We start from the raw sequence: 16,945 nt of genomic DNA, 5'->3' as shown, positions 1-16,945 counted from the left end.
TTGGATTCTGTCTTAGCAAGAAATATTAGGTTACATGGATCAGACTTACACCAAAATGCAATCATTCATGAAATTTAAAAAAACAGAAAGTGCAGCTGTGGAGTGCAGTCACTTGAACTTTTTATCTGCTTGGAATTAGCATTGCAACACCTGATTTTAAAAAATAAATATAGTCAAGAAAAACATGGTTCATCAAGCCATAGAGATAATTTTCTTCTAAGAATAAAACAAAGGATTGCTGTTCTAATCCAGTAACCAAATCCACATGAGTCCAATTACTAGTTCAGACACACTGGAAGAAAAATACAGATGCGCATGACAAAAATGAGTCCCCTCCCTGGGTGCTTAGCACTAATGTGAAAGTCAGCCAGAGAAGCAAACATAAATACATATTTTAAATAGATGATGACCCAATGACACATTTATTGGAGTGTAAATGTGTATGAATGCTACAAAGCACTTAGAAACATATAAACAAAGTTGCGGTATGAATGGGTGAATGAGGCATGCTGTTTAAAACACTTAGAATGCGCCACTAGAGTAAAAAAGTTCTATATACACAAACCAATCCCTGATGTCAAATAGTTCAAAGTCATTAATGTAGTTATGACTACTGATATGTGACATTCAAATTCAAATTCAAATTTTATTTGTCACGTACACAGTCATACACAGTACGATATGTAGTGAAATGCTTTGACAACTGCTCGTGACCTAAAGAAAACAAAAAAGGAAAAGGCTATGAATAAGATAGGAAATAAATATGAAAAATTAAAAAGGATAAATTTAACTAGGAAGGAATAAAATATAAATTAAGGTTAAAAATGAAATAACTGTACAACACAAATTAGAATGAAGGGTAAATTTAACTGGGAGAATAAGATAAAATATATAAATTAAAGTTGAAAATAAAATAACTGTACAACAAAATACACAATATAGAACTATATAAGAATGTATGAAGAAATATAAATAAATATATACACAATAACAGCAGCATATACACAATAACAGCAGCGTGATTTAAGTAATGAAGTGAAAACAATGTCCAGAATGTCCAGTGTGTGTAAGAACTGTATGTGTGGGTCAGTACTGTGTGGTGGTGTGATTGAGAGACCGTATCGCCTGCGGGAAGAAGCTCCTCCTCAGTCTCTCTGTGTTGGTCTTCAGGGAGCGGAATCGCTTTCCTGACCTCAACAGAGAGAACAGTCCGTTGTTGGGATGGCTGAGGTCCTTCACGATCTTCCTGGCCTTGGTCCAGCACCGCCTGCTGTAGATTGAGTGTAGGTCAGGGAGCTCGGAGCGGATGGTGCGCTCAGCTGACCGCACAACCCTCTGTAGAGCTCGTCTGTCCTGCATGGTGCTGTTCCCGAACCAGGTTAAGATGTTTCCCGTCAGGATGCTCTCTATGGTGCAGGAGTAAAAGTTCCTGAGCACCTTGGAGGGCAGTTGGAAGTCTCTCAAGCGTCTGAGGTGGTAGAGACGCTGACGGGCCTTTTTCACCACGGTGTTGATGTGACAGGACCATGACAGGTCCTGCGTGATGTGAACTCCGAGGTATTTGAAGCTGTCCACTCTCTCCACTGGGCACTCGTTGATGACGGGGGTCTGGTAGTTCCTCTCCTGCTTAGTGCTGAAGTCCACTATCAGCTCCTTTGTTTTACTGACGTTTAGAAGGAGGTTGTTCCTCTGGCACCAGTTCTCCAGATTCCTAATCTCCTTCAGGTAGGCCGTCTCGTTGTTGTCAGAGATCAGGCCCACCACGACGGTGTCGTCAGCAAACTTGATGATGGTGGTGGAGCTGGTAGTGGCCACACAGTCATATGTGTACAAAGAGTACAGCAGGGGGCTCAGAACACACCCCTGGGGGGCTCCAGTGCTGAGAGAGGTGGAGGCTGAGACATGTCCGCCCATCCTTACTGCCTGTGGTCTGCCAGTTAGGAAGTTGGAGATCCACAGACACATAGATGAGCTGAGTCCCAGATGCTCCAGCTTGGTGGTGAGTGTGGAGGGAATTATGGTGTTAAATGCAGAGCTGTAGTCTATGAAGAGCATTTTAACATAATTCCCCCTTCTAGTGTCCAAGTGAGTGAGTGATGTGTGGAGGAGATGAGAGATGGCATCGTCTGTGGAACGATTTGGACGGTAAGCGAACTGTAGTGGGTCCAGTGTGTCTGGTAGTGAAGAAATGATGAAGTCTCTGACCAGGCGTTCAAAGCACTTCATCACTACTGAGGTGAGGGCTACAGGGCGATAGTCATTGAGAGAAGCAGGGTGGGGTTTCTTCGGGACAGGAACAATGATGGACTCTTTGAAGCATGTGGGGATCACCGACTGAGATAGAGAGATGTTGAATATCTCAGTGAACACAGGAGCTAGCTGGTATGCGCAGTCTCTTAGGATACGACCTGGGATGCCGTCTGGGCCTGCTGCTTTCCTAGTGTTCACTCTCTTGAATGTGCTACATGAAATGCATTTATCAGTAAGCGCAACTTTATTGAAACTTTGCTATTAGAAATCACAACTGTTTGTACTATTGGTGAAAAAAAAATAATAAAAAATTATGTTTATCATAAGAAACGGGTGTCAGGCTTTGTGCACTGCAGCAGCACAGCAGCCCTTTTTAAAGAGGAAAGAAGTCATTTTGGTTCATGAAGGTTTGTTCCAACTCGTGCTCTTCTTTGGTCTCTTTGTGTACTATATTCCAAAATATTAGGTGCGTCTCACAATTAATGCAAATATCTTTAGTAAATCAAGGGGCAGAAACTTCACCTGTAAAGGCAAGAACTGGTCACACCATTCAGATTTTCTGTCCCAGTCATCTGAATGTTAATGAAATGGTGATGACAAGAATGAAAGGATTACTGGTGCTGATTCCATTGTATTTTCCACACAGTTTGACAGTGTTACAAAAATAAACCCCGGGAGACTGTTTGTGAGGGTAAAAATGCTAATGAGAAGGGTCAAGTAAGAATGCCCACATCGGTTCTAGCTGACAGAAATAAGGAAGTTGGGGAGAGGAAAAAAAAAAAAAAAAAAGATTAATGTGTGTAATGTTGTAGCAAATGTGTCCAGACAAAACTGTGGCTTTACCTAATGCAGTATATGCAAATTTTATATTGAATAGTCTTTCAATCCTTAGTTTCTGCTAAGATTTTAAAGACCTCCACAGAAGAAGGGTCAGATTTCACACAAGGCCTGTGAAAGTAATGCAGTAATGTAATAAAATACCAGATTACTTAATTCAGTACTGCAGACCATGCATCAAATTAATTTGGGTTTGGTGATCTTCAAATAGGCCTTTTTTTTAAACCGATAATATACATCATAATACTGAGCATGTCATAATTATCACAGACAGTATAAGAAATGACCAAACGTACGTGACCAAAGTTGCAGTTTGTCTTTATGTCACTGGCTCAAATGCAATTCAGCAGGATGTGGACACAAACATTGTAGTTCACAGTTGGCACAATCCACCGAGTTCACCTTTGGTTACGGTTTTATTCGTACAACAAAGCACCAAAAGCAGATCATTTCCATCTTCTTTCAATAGTGGCTGAATTTGGTGAGATCTTTCAACCTTAGCTCAAATCACATGGGCAGTGATTTCTAGCAGTGTAGTCTGCCACACTGATAGAAATCACTGTCCAAGCTCAACTGGGAATTTTCTGTGGGACAACAGTTTACAAGTAAACTCAAACTGGAAATGAAAAATGTACAAAAATATTATTTTGAGGGAGTTTGGAGCAGAAAGAAAATCTTCACTTTGAATCTTGTGTGATGTGTAGCCAGTATTGTGTGACAAATGCCAGGCACCATGTTTGTTCTGCAAAACAAAAGAAAAAAGCCAGGAATAAAATTATAATCTCCAGTTCCAACCATGTCAATGTGTCACTACTGTAGTAAACCCACAGAGCAGATAGCTGGCCCTGTGTGCAGATCAGCTCTGTCCAAATCTATGCTGACTGCTCTGTAACCCCTTCACCTTTAAATCTAGTAAAGCTTTATATCCTCTTTCATCAAGATTAACTAATCAATTAAAAAGGTTGCTTCAGGATGAGTGTTCAGATGCACTACATTCTAAACCTAAAATACCCCTACATATATATGTACTCTTCTTATGGTTCAGAACACAGCGAGCAAGAATATTCTCTCTGGTTTCACCTGTACATGATATACTTTTTAAGCTATTCCTTGCTGATGAATTCACCTCACAAGCATAATACTGGAAACACAGAATAGGGCAGTGAAGACTCACTGGCCACAGATCAAACAGCTTTCCAGCAGCCACGTTCAAGGCCGAGCATGAACCCTGAATAACATTTTGATGTAGATTAACTGACAAATGGAATTAAAATCTGTGTTTACACGGTTGCAACAACCTAGTCCTGAGCAACCAAAGGGCAGCAAACATCCCATCTTGTTTTATTTATAAACCAAACTTTTGACTCTTAGAGATTTATTTTTCAGTAATGCTTCCGTTTGAGCCATTCAAGGAACTGACCATTGATTTGTGTAGCTCTCAGTCCTTAGTTTCATGCCTTCTCTTCACCACCATCTTCTGCGTCAACAGAGTGAAACTCTGCAACATACAGGCTCTTGTCAATGCTGCTGGGTATGGGCTTAATGTCAGTAACCAGCTGGTCCTCAATATTCTTCAAATTGTAGCGATCATCTGAAGTTATGAGGTTGATAGCCAGACCCAAGTGACCAAAACGCCCTGTGGAAAAACAACATGGTGTCAAGCTTGTATTAGTAGTGGTATTACAAACAGTAGCTGTAAACCTAACTTACTGACAAAACGACAAGTTACCTGATCTGCCAATGCGGTGGAGGTAGGTCTCTGCATTTTTGGGGAAGTCAAAATTAATAACCACGTTTACAGCCTGGATGTCAATTCCCCGAGTGAAGAGGTCTACAAGAAAACATGTGCTTACTCAACCCAGTGAACATTCGTTCTTCCACTTCACATTTTTCAAATGCAAAAACTCTTCACCTACCTGTGCAGACTAGGTTTCTGCACAATCCATTTCTGAAGTCATGGAACACACGGTTTCTGTACTCCTGCATCATCTTTGCATGAATGTAGAAGCATGAATAACCAAGTTGAGTGATTTTCTTTGCAAGAAGCTCAACTCTCTGAGTGGAGTTACAGAAGATGATAGACTGATTGATCTGGAGCTGGAAGAGAAAAATACAGAATGAAGGGTTATTTCACAAAATATGAACAAAACTGTTCTGTTGGAAGCTGTGTTTAGTCAAAGTCAAAGTCAACTTTATTGTCAATTCTGCCACATGTACAGGACATACAGAGAATAGAAACTTCGTTACTCTCAATCCCTAGATAAAATAGAAAATGAACATTTAAATATAAGAGTGATTAAAAATGCAAGTAAAATATTTTAAAGTAAAAAAAATTAAATAAAATTAAATAATATAATACAATTTTACATATAACAAGAAAGCTATACAATATACAATATAAGGGTAAACATTTACATTGTGTTGTATTTTTGTTTTATTAGCTTTAAGTGCAAATTTTATGTTTATCATAAATACATTTTCCTTTTTACTTTATCTAACAAAAAAATGTGAATTCAAATACACATTACAGGCACAGTGACACGCAAAGGCTGGGTCAAAATTTCCATTACTGTGAATAGTTAAGGAAGGAAGGAGGACAGCCCCCCCCCCCCAAAAAAAGGAAGGATTTGTTTAGTGGTCCTCAGGTCAGAGAAAACAAAGAGCAACAGAAAATCAAAAGGTAAATGCATTACATGATCATGTGTGAAGCAACATTGGTGTAACTAAAAAAACAAACAAACAAACCATTGTCTTTTTACTAGGGTAAGTATTGCGTGAACACAATGTAGGAGCCAATTATATTTACTCTATACCTCATAATGGTCCACAGGCTAAATCATTGTATGCCACTGCTGACTTTTCAGTCAGCCTCCAGGTGTAAAAAATGAATATGAATGATGAATATGTTGGTTACGGGGCAAGCTAGCAATATTTTGGATGGCAGTGAAAGACTGATTTCATGAATACTTTCATAAAAGACATGAAAATGTGTCTTTTTATTTTTTATGAAATGCCTCATTTGTAATTTCATCTCACCTGGATGGTCACAGTATTCTGACAAGGGATGCCCAAACCTGTCTTCTTAGATTTTTCAATTTATTTTTGCATATTTTCCTACTAATATCTTCGACCACAACACATGTCATACAACACAAAAAAACCCACTATCACCCCAAGGGGGCAGAGTTTCTCTTCTTAATGGTGCAGCAATCCAGTCTTTAAGTGATGATGTATTAACTGTGCTTCCGGGTCCAAACTGCTCTTCATTTATTGAGGCTGTTGTGATTTTTTTTTTTTTTTTTTACATGTTTTAATACTTTGTATCTTGTTCTATTTAATCTGAACAAGCACTAAAAAAAAAAAAAAAAAAAAAAAAAGGCAGTGATCACTGTCGGCCCCTCTCGGTTTTTATTACAACTATTCATTTAGATGGAAACTAGTGAGCTAACTCCCTGCCAACTTCTAACTCTTACATTTCATAAATTCTGTTTTTATGGATGCCTGGATGTTAAACTTAATTGTTACACCTATTAGAGCAGCCACACTGATCATTTTATTAAAGATGAAAGAGGAAATTTAGACAGTTTGTAACTCTTAGTGACGCCCCAGTGTTTGTTTGACTTTGGACCCAGAAATGGTTAATGACGTCAGACTTAAAGACTGGATAGCACAACTGGTTGGTCAAAACTAGGGGTGCAACAATACATGTATCTGTATTGAACCATTCGATACAGTGCTTTCGGTTCGGTACACATATGTATTGAACAATACAAAATTTTTTAATTTATTTTATCAACTTTTCTTCTGATGATGCTGTCTGTGTTGAGAGCTCAGTGGATCTGCGTTCGACTACTCCGCCTAGGATGCATTGTCGAGTGCAGATCCACAGAACGCCGCCTACATGCATTCACTCAAGCTAGCGAGACAGAACCCTAGTGCAAAGACAAGTGGAAGCAGATAAAAACAACAAGCACACATGCTACAAACTTTACCCAAGTCCTTTAGACAGCCGTTAGTACATGATTCTAAGAGGGCAAAAGAAATAGACAGGACAATTGCTATTTTTTATGCTGTCGACATGCGACCCTTTTCTGTTGTAGAAAAACACCGGGTTTTAGCAAATGCTGAGAGTACTTGAGCCCCGATACAATATTCCTTCACGAACCTATTTCACCGATACTGCAGTTCCTGCTTTGTGCAAGGAGACAAAAGCCAAATTAGAGACGGCAGTGTCAGCAGCACCCAGTGTTGCTCTGACCTCAGACAGCTGGACTTCAAGAGCTACACAGAGCTACTTGACAGTCATTGCACATTACATTGATCTGGAATGGCAGATGAAAAGCAGTGTTTTGCAGACACACATCATCGAAAGTCACACCACTGACGACTTAGCCAAAGATCTGTCAGAAGCTGTGAAAGATTGGAAGTTAGTGCGACCAAATGGTATAATACCTGTAACTACTGACAATGCTAAGAACATAGTTAATGCTGGGCTGGGGGTAAGAATATACCCCACAAGAAGGGTATATTATAGTTTTGATTTTGGAAAGAGACATTTCTCTGTAATTGTTACGGCTGTGGCCATGTGTGGCCTGTTTTCCGTTTGTGTTTTCTGTACTGTGCGTAAGACTTTTCCAGGTCCCTCCCCTAATGAGGAGTCGTGAGCGACTGATTGGACCATGGAGCGGTTGACTACCTTCAAAAGGCCGCTCTGACAGCTCCGAGGGGGGGAGAGAGAGAGTGGAACGAGCGAGTAGCCGGACAGCCGTCGCGGCCCTGACCCTGGTGTTCCCAGCCCGTGCTTATCTTGTGTATTTGTGAGAGTGTGAAATTGTGAAAGCCGCTCCTAGTGAATTAGTTGAGCGCTTAGGCACTCTTGGGTTGAAGCGGAAGGGGTGAGCTGCCTTTTCTTTTGGAATCGTTTTCTCCTGTTTTCCGGTTAGGGAGCGAGGGATAGCTCTGTCATTTGTTTGTTCTGTTTTTCTTTCCTAGGGTTTAGTTAGTTTTCTCTGGTGGGACTTAGTTGGTTTTGTTTATTATTTTGGCCTGGGCTCACCCTGGAGCTATGCTTCTTTTCCTTAAATAAAAACACCTTTTTACTCATAACTGGTTTGGATGTTTGGCTTGGGAACCAGGGCGGGGATTTGTCTCCCTCTCCTCCAACCTTATGTGCGTCCCTACCCGCCTAGACTGGGGGCGTAACAGTAATAAACTTTTTTTCCACAGATGAGTGATTTCTTGATAAGATAGATTTATTTTATTATTTTGTTGTTTCAGCAACATCTAATTTGAAAACTGTACTTTTGAGTTAAAAGAAATATTCATAATTTTAATACATTAAAGATTAAAAAAGGCATGATCATTTTTTTTTGTATTGATAAAAAAAAAAAAAAAAAATCAAACCGTGACACCAAAGTACCGAACTGAACCGTGATTTTTGCATATTGTTGTAGTCAAAACTAATCGAAATTTTGATTACTTACCCTGGAGAAGAGTGTGTTAAGACAGTGTACCTTCTGTCTTTCAGTCACATAGGCATAGTACTGAGTGATGCCCTTCAGTGTGAGTTCCTCCATCAGGTTGATTTCATAAGGCTTCTGCATGTGCTTACTCTACACAAAACAGTTTACAACAACTTAAACCGTTAAACGAGAGTACAAACAAAGTGAATTCTTACTCATGCAGAAGATTTAATGTTTGACATCTTACCATGAATTTTTGCACACTGATGGGAAAAGTGGCAGAATAAAGCAAAATCTGACGATCCTTTGGCATGAAACTGATGATATTTTCGATCAGGACCACAAAGTCCTGGGAGAGCAACTTATCTGCCTGAATAAAGGGAGGGGGAGGTAAAACATCAAAAGGAATAGTATGTCCACAAACTTAAAAAAAAAAAAAAGTCAACAATAAACAATATAGAAAAAAAAAGAGAGCAAATCGTACTTCATCCATCACCATCATTTGAGTCTTGTCCACTTTTGCCACACCCTTCTTAATTAGGTCCAGTATCCTCCCTGGTGTGGCAATCACTACATGCACTGCAGGAGAAGCAAGCATGAAAAAAAAAAATTTTAACCAAGAAAAGTATTACTGCCATGGTTACTGGGAGCCATCATGGCTCAAGAGTGGGGAGTTCGCCTTGTAATCGGAAGGTTGCCGGCTTGAGCCCCGGCTTGGACAGTCTCGGTCATTGTGTCCTTGGGCAAGACACTTCACACTACACTTCACCCGCCAGTGTTCGGCAGCCTCGCCTCTGTCAATGCGCCCCAGGGTGGCTGTGGCTACAATGTAGCTTGCCATCACCAGTGTTTGAATGTGTGTGTCAATGGGTTCAGTGTAAAGCGCTATATGGCCATTTTACCATTTACTGTCACTCAGCTACATTTAAATTCTATATAAATGCTAATATACACATTTATAAAAGAAAGGTGAGTTTGAAAGAATGTCACCTGTGTTTTACATACTGAGAAGAGTAGCCATTATTAAGTGCACACCAAATAAGTTTGTCTAAGATATGACTACGTTTCAGTGTAAAAGCTAACAAAGTTATTTGTATTGTGTTCTCTGCCCTTTAAGTCCAGCTTACAAACTTTCTCTCTTCCTGGCCCCATTCATTGGAGACTTAAGAGCCAACAAACAAGAGTCAAGATAAAGGAACAATTTGAACCTCAAATATGAACATATTTGCTACCTAGTTAATTAGTCAGATAAGCAATTTAAATTTAACTATATGTCGGGGGAAAAAAAAAATAGTAAATATCTTTAACAATATTTAAAAAAAAAAAAAAAAAAAAAAAAGATTCAGTTGCAGCCATAAAAATAACTTTTTTAAAATTGTCTTAAAATGTTAAATACCAGTCTCATCAAGACGCATGATGTCATCCCTCAAGTTTGTCCCACCCGTTGTAGCCATGATCTTGACTCCTCCCAGGTGCTTGCTGAGTTGAATGCTGATCTGGCTCATCTGCAGGGCCAGCTCCCTTGTTGGCACCATTACCATGGCTGGAAGGAAACGGATACAATAAGGGCTGATATTAATGCAGAAAAAATTAAGGTTTCCAGCAGCAGAAAAACTATTGATGGAGTAGTGCAGTGCAGCGATCATAATCAGTATATTATCAATATTTTCCATTAGTTTTAGAGCAACAAAAGAACCACTGATCAAAGTGTGCATGTGTGCAGCTTGAGCACAACATCCCTACAGTTCATGAAATTATCTCTACTTTTCAGTTATGGCTGTCATATATTCATGCTCATGTCTCAGTTTATTTTATTGCACTTCACTTAGTTTTCAGTAGTCTGCAGTGCTGCAGACCACTGATTCTGCACGGTACTTTCATGCACTACTCATACGCTGTGAAGCCACTAATCATGTACAGTCTGTCGCTACTTTCTTCCACTGCTGTCTAGCCACCAGGCATCATCTTAAACTGTAGTTGGTTGTCTCAACACTGTCATGACTGTAAGCCATCAGCCCAGCCCTAGAAGAAACTCACCCTGGATATGATCCTTCTTAAGGTCTATCCTCTCCAGGAGAGGAATGAGGTAGGCACCACTTTTTCCCGTTCCATTTTTAGCCCTTGCCAAAATATCTCGTCCTGATAAGGCAATAGGGATGCTCTCCTCCTGTTGGCAGACAGACAAGTCGATTCAGAAAAATGGGCATGGTTCATTAGGCATGAAGCAATGTAAATAGACAGAACTAAAGGATCACCCCTACTGTTTCCTCTAAGAGTCAAAAACGCGCAAAGTGACACCAATGTTTAACACTTCATACTTATATGTAATCAGGAGGACTAGAGATTGGACTCATTTAGCCTCCTACTCACTGAAATTAAAACTTGTTCCAGAGTAAATTAATCAAAAATGCTTCTCTTCTGTTTGGTAGATGCATATTAGTGTTTCTCCTGCTGTTTTTTACATTTGTGGACAACTTCCCTGCAAAGCATATGGCTGAGGCATGGGGCTGTATCAAGGCAAAGTGGGGGTAATGGGATTCTGTTAAAGGGTGCAACCAGAGTTCTGGCTACTTTATTTACCTGGACAGGGGAAGGTTTCTCCCATCCCATTTCAAAGATTCCCATAAGCAGTTCTCGCTTTAAGCAGTAGTCTTCAAATTCATTTCCCTTGGTGGATGTCACATCCTGGAGAACACAACTCAATCATTTTAGTTTACTGTTTAAAACGATCCAGAGGTTGAGGATTACAGCACTAGATGGCAGCATGCACTGAGTCTAAGTAAGCATGTATAACTATACTTGCGTCTAACGGCAGTCACCTACCGAAGTTTTCACCCTGGTATCTTTTGGAGGAAGCTCCAGGCATTTCTTCCAGTCATCACCAAACCTAGTCGTAATCAGGAGTACAATTTTTGTAGGGAAGACCCAGACCATATCAAGTGAAAAAAAGAAAACAAAATGTTAAAATAAGCACTGCAACATTTAGTTCTTTATTTCATAATCTTCAGAGAGGGAAAAGGGCTTTAAGCAGTGTGATTTGGCTCAACTTGGAAAGATGAAGACCTAAAAATACACAACAGCTTAATGTAGTAATTTCTATGGCGAGCATTGGTGAAAACAACTTCAAAGCAGCACAGCAATACTAAAACTAATGTATGCAAGGCTAATATTATAACTTCTAAGACCCACACAATGGACTAACCAATTATTAGAAGTACTCATTGTTTCAACTAGATGGCAGAAATTAGCCAGATATAAAGAATAACTTTTACTTGTCCATATCTGTATTACTAGTCTAGTTTGTTTTGTTTTTTAAATTTACATGTACAATGACAATAACCTATTGTATTCTAAAGCAGTTCTGCTGCTGGCCATAATATTGAAGAGCACAGAGAGCATGCTGACGCCTTTAAAACTGCACTCTGGAAACCAGGGTTATTTTTGATGCCCCCTGGTTATGAAGAACTAAAAACAATTTCAAATTATATTCCTTTGGGTAGGCAGATACTTGCCCTCCACATGTACGCATGTCCCTGTTTGGTAAGTGGGCAAACATCTAAATAAGTGTTAAATGCAAATCTACTTCTTTTGGTTAATTTATTTTGGATCTTGCTTTTAACACCCAGCTAGCCCTGGTGTGAATGCTGATGATGTTCTAAAATTGTCACATATGCACACAACCCAAATGTGAAGTACATGATCTTCACAAAATTAACAATTCTGTAATTCATGAACTTCCAAACAAAGTACTAAGTGCTGACAACAGCAAAAACATCTTACTGTTAAACCTTAAATTATTAAGTCATGTCAGGACAGGTGTAATGGTAATTAGAGCTGATAGCAGGGATTTAAAAAAGGCTTTGACTGTTTAGAAGATTTGGTGAGAAGTCCTGAACTTTCCCATGGGGTTCTCATGCAGGTTTTCTCTAAAGCACAAGCTGTCAAGCTGCAAAAAATGATTATGTGAGGAAAAAAACTACACTTTTCTGTTTTCAAAGTAGAAGAGAAACATTACTAAAGCCAGTATCTTACTTGATGCCTCCACTGCTCTGAGGTATGCTGGTCCTTTTATGGGCACTGGGATGTTGGACATTTGACAGGAGTTCAGACTGTTGTCCACCTGTCTTGGTCTGTCCCCTGAGCTGCCCATTTGCTGGTTTGTTCAATCCAGCCATTGGTGCTGGGTTTGCGGTTCTTGCTGTCGCCATGTGTCCAACACCTTAACTGGATTTTCCTCACAGTATTGTAATATTTCAGCTTAGTTCCTTTTCACTGCTCTACTTTAATGTGCACATGTATTACAAAACTAAAACGTGAGAAAAATAAAACCCTTTTCTCTTATCTATCCTTTTTAAACCATGTGTTCACAATCTAACATTCAGACCTCTTCATAAAAAGAAGTTTGTGTGTAAATTCTGCCTATTTACAATACAACTCTCCAAAAAGGAGAAATCAATATAAATAGCGTGACTAATATGACCAAAGAATAAACTTGTGTGTGTTTTTAGTGTGCACTTGTGAGTATGAGTTTGACTGTTACATTGACTGAAAATGGGCAGTATTAAAATATGGACAACTTGATCACATATCTAACTGCTCTCATGTTCAAGTATATAACTCGTACTGCTGGGGTTTAATACTGGATTGTTCTTAATAGTGGTCTGAAAAAAATTACAATTCCTGCAATTTTTTTAAAGCACTGGCAGGCTACATTAAATTTTGGGGGTCATTTTTTTCGGTTTTCAATTCTCCTGTAGCAAAACGCCAAGATGGAAGCCTACAAAATGTTAAAGGAAATGATGAACAATACACAAGAAAAGTAGTCCAGGTTTCCTGCAAGAAATAAACAATGGCGGTTGTTTGTTTTTTTTAAGCATTAACAGGCTAGTCAAAAGAGAAGAGCACAAAAATAACGAGCGCTTCAAAGTGGTATTACTCAAAGGCACCTGACCAGATCAACGAAATACATTTCAGATGTGTACCAAAGGCAAAGCTCACCTTTGCTATATTGTGACAAATAATGCTGCCACCACAAGACTGGTGGTAGATGGCAAGAAAGTCTATCAAGTATTTATGGAAATATAAGTAAAATGAGGAGGTTGAAAAACGTGGAGTTAACATTTTAATTCGGACAACTTTGCCTTTGTTTTGATGCCGAGGCTAACAACCAGTGTAAACTTAATAACAGCTGCAAGCAGTTTTGAATTTTAGCAGCCAGTGTTATGGTCACTTAGCTAGCCAGTGCAATTGTTAGCCATGTTAAACAACAAAGTAAAGCCAACAGTGACCGACATGTGTTTAGTTTATCCATAAAGTTACCGCTATCGATAACAAAGTTAGCTAGAATACTTTAACTTACACGAGTGTACGCGCCGTTAAAACTTCACGTACAGCTACGTGGGCTTTGCCATCGAGCTAACAAGCTAAGACTGCGTCTTTTTTTTCCGGTTTGTGAGAAAGTGTTTCAAAATATCTGTCGTTTACAAAGAAACCGCATCTGCATCCGTTTACATCTCACCCTTCAGCACTTTCATTCAACCATCCGAGCACGCTGATTCTAGCCTAGGCAGTATACGCTAACGGTGACGCTTAACTCTACCAGTCAGAGAAAGATGCTACCTTTCCCTTACAAACTTACCGCCTGTGTCGTGATTCAACTGTATATCGGCTTTTCGTTTAAGCTTGGTAGGCACTACTTTTGACAAAGGCACAGAAGTTTTTTTTTAACCTTTTGTCTCTTCTTTGAGAGAACTGACAATTCAACATGGCCGCGCTCGTTTTGGGGTTGGCTGTTTGAACCAAGGGAACTGCCAATTGGCCAATCACGGGCCTGTTTTCAAACGCCTCAAAAGTTTTAGCTACTCAGCTCAGGCCATCACTGAGGCACCGACTCTGAAGCCCAAAATACTGGCAATATGTAAATATAATGACGCTGACATTAACCTTAATACTTTTATTATTATGATCTCATATAAATGTTGCTTATTGAGGTAGTGAAGGTGGGTGAGCTTAAATACATGCAGTCAGCCCTGTGAAGTAATGACAGTGCACCAGAGAGGTGAAGAAGAGAGGGCTGGCAGGTTAGAGTGGGTGGAAATGAGTGTCAGGGGTGATTTGTGTAAAAAAGGATAGCAGCAAGAGTGACAGGGAAGGTGTGCCTGATGACAGTAACACCTTGCAAACACGGGCTCTGACAAAAAGACATGAGAGCTGGAGGTGGCCACTGTGGAAACCTTTAAAGGGAGCAGCCAAGTAAAGAAGAATATGAGTTTTTCCCGTTAATATGGTCAAATATAGTCATGTCATCCAGAAATCCAAACCAGTATCTGATAGCTTTAAATTTATGCACAAGTCGTATATCTCATATAACAAATACCAGTGTGAATTCTTATTGTGGTTGTTAAAACAGAGAATATGATTTTTACTATTAATCAATATCGCATCCTCTTTGGAGCTAACTATAGATAACAGGCACCCGTTGTTAGCTGGTCTCATGAGTTTCACAAATGCTGTTAGTATGGGAATGGCTCTATTATTACTGGGATATTGCACAGGTGGAGCTTTCCGCACCACAGTTATATTATGTCCAAACAAAAAAGGTGTTATGTTTCTGTCAAAGCTGACAGAGAAAATCTGTGTTATTATAGATGCTGTTGGCAATTTGTTTTTTGTGTTCTTGGCTATCTTGAGTTATTTTGAAGAGATTTGTATAATCATCTATTTTGCTTTGTGCTTAAACATTGGTGATTTATCTGTAATGTTCAGATGATGCTTTGGCAGCAGTGAGGTGTTTCATTTCCCTTGTGCTACCCTTGCTTATTGTGTTAGGGGGTTGTGGGTGGGCGTAGAGCAGCTTGGTTAAAAAAAGGAAAGTGAAGAGGGGATGGAAACTGTTTTGTCTCACATCCTGTTCTGTCACCTGTGTGCCTGTCATCATACCCCTTTTTAATCTTTTCTTCTTGTTACATAAATACTTGATCACAAAAAGGTTTAAGGTGAATAATAAAGCTAAAGCAAGACATCACATTTTTTATTATATTGTTTTATTATATTTTTATGTTTTATTGTTTTTATTTATAAAAATATCTACATTTTTTTAACATTAAAAAAACACATCAACACGCACACTAACAGACATAAGAGGTACAATGCCTGTGCACAGATTATCAAAAGAAAGGAAACCAGGTATTTGACTGTGCAATATATAAGTCTTACAAGGATACTGCAAACTTAAGAAGTCTTGGTGGCATAATGATGAAGACACTCTTAATGCAATATCCACAGTTCAAGTAAGGCCAGGTACATTTGTTGCATACCATCATCCCCTCTAATCTGCTAATCAGAAATTAAGACAAAGTGCCTAGAAATACTTTTAAGATGGGACTCTGAGTTCACTGAGCTTTGGTCCGTAGCAGTCATTTACTCATGTCTGTACATAGTTTTAAAAAATGTTTTTTTATGTTCAGTCTTGAATGCATGCAGTGGAATATTTCTACTGATGCATAGTTTTCCAGCAGTGTTTCACTCCCCAGTTTTCAACGAGTCAGTACAGGACCGGAGTCTCCTTAGAAGCAGCAAGCTAAGCAGGGAGGTTGCAGGCAAGTCTGTCAAGGCATGAAAGCCTGAGAAAGGACACAAACTATGATTGTCCAGGGAAGAAAAATGGGAGGTTTGGCCTAATTTCAGGTGCAGTCCATTCCTGCCCCGCCATCCCATTGGGTGAAGCCCTCTCCAGCATGATGTCGTCTGATTGCTTCCTTGATGCTCGACTGTGTGGACATAGATGCAAGTCTTACTGGACAATAAGTCTGAGATCGTAAAATGGAAGTCTCTGGAGAGTGGGAAGGGTTCTGATGAACAATGTGTGGCGTAGTTGAAGGTGAGCACCCACGACTATGGCTGGGAGATGGAGACCCTAAAGGAGAAGCACAGAGTATAAATTAAATACTGCAACTTTTGTTGTTTCTGTGTGTGAGACAAAAAGACGCTTGAATGCTCCTCACCGTTTTCTGTTAGGTTGCTCTCAACTGGTGAGACTGACATGCAGTGCTGATCTTGGACTCTTATTTGCCTGGAGCCTCTTCCTCGTAACACATCTGCTATCTGTAAAACAATTTATAGTTCATTAAAAACTTTGTACATGACTTAAAATAAGTCTCATAGTGATATACTAAAATAACTAGAGGGAAATGGTGCACTATTCAGGTTTGGCCTCTAGAGGGAACGATACACACATTTACTTCCCATTTTGGCTTCAACTCTTTCTTCCCACTAACCAGAGCTAGGCCAAGTAGGTTTTGCAACTGTTTGTATCTGTTCTGACATAAATTATGTAACACATAGCTGTGAATTCCCATAGTAAAATCATAGAGAGAGACTGAAAATTTGTACAAATA

The 16,945-nt window shown here is 39.4% G+C and overlaps 2 protein-coding genes and 1 long non-coding RNA gene across 7 annotated transcripts in view; 1 reads left to right on the top strand and 2 right to left on the bottom strand.

Moving 5' to 3' along the window:
* Positions 1–3,388: 3,388 nt before the first annotated feature.
* ddx61 (DEAD (Asp-Glu-Ala-Asp) box helicase 61) lies at positions 3,389–14,345 on the bottom strand. Of its 3 annotated transcripts, none has more exons than XM_040030278.1 (13): positions 14,188–14,345; positions 12,582–13,382; positions 11,373–11,436; positions 11,130–11,234; positions 10,587–10,716; positions 9,946–10,092; positions 9,034–9,128; positions 8,797–8,919; positions 8,571–8,699; positions 5,004–5,184; positions 4,817–4,918; positions 4,508–4,723; positions 3,389–3,829 (listed from the first exon to the last, which is right to left on the bottom strand). In XM_040030278.1, exons 2-12 carry the CDS (start codon positions 12,755–12,757, stop codon positions 4,539–4,541), a joined length of 1,437 nt encoding a protein of 478 aa, XP_039886212.1. In that variant the 5' UTR covers positions 12,758–13,382; positions 14,188–14,345; the 3' UTR covers positions 3,389–3,829; positions 4,508–4,538. The 3 variants fall into 3 exon arrangements, with proteins under 3 accessions (XP_039886212.1, XP_039886215.1, XP_039886214.1); XM_040030281.1 differs by lacking the exon at positions 14,188–14,345 and adding an exon at positions 14,068–14,165; XM_040030280.1 differs by lacking the exon at positions 14,188–14,345 and adding an exon at positions 13,909–14,030.
* The window catches only part of LOC120732582, an 18,018-nt gene continuing 8,767 nt past the window's right edge, over positions 7,695–16,945 (top strand). The window contains exon 1 of the long non-coding RNA XR_005695610.1: positions 7,695–8,291. This is a non-coding gene — a long non-coding RNA (uncharacterized LOC120732582). The remainder of the gene's footprint in view (positions 8,292–16,945) is intronic.
* Positions 15,588–16,945, bottom strand: part of bcl3 (BCL3 transcription coactivator) — a 16,856-nt gene continuing 15,498 nt past the window's right edge. For all 3 annotated transcript variants that reach the window (XM_040030277.1, XM_040030276.1, XM_040030275.1), the window contains exons 9-10: positions 16,553–16,652; positions 15,588–16,464 (exon numbers count right to left, since the gene is read on the bottom strand). In XM_040030277.1, coding sequence (XP_039886211.1) covers positions 16,232–16,464; positions 16,553–16,652 — 333 coding nt within the window. In that variant the 3' untranslated portion in view covers positions 15,588–16,231. The remainder of the gene's footprint in view (positions 16,465–16,552; positions 16,653–16,945) is intronic.

Source organism: Simochromis diagramma, unplaced genomic scaffold (assembly GCF_900408965.1).
Source record: "Simochromis diagramma unplaced genomic scaffold, fSimDia1.1 OVJJ01000361.1, whole genome shotgun sequence".
Classification (NCBI taxonomy): Eukaryota; Metazoa; Chordata; class Actinopteri; order Cichliformes; family Cichlidae; genus Simochromis; species Simochromis diagramma.
This window is presented reverse-complemented; position numbering and strand designations above follow the sequence as displayed.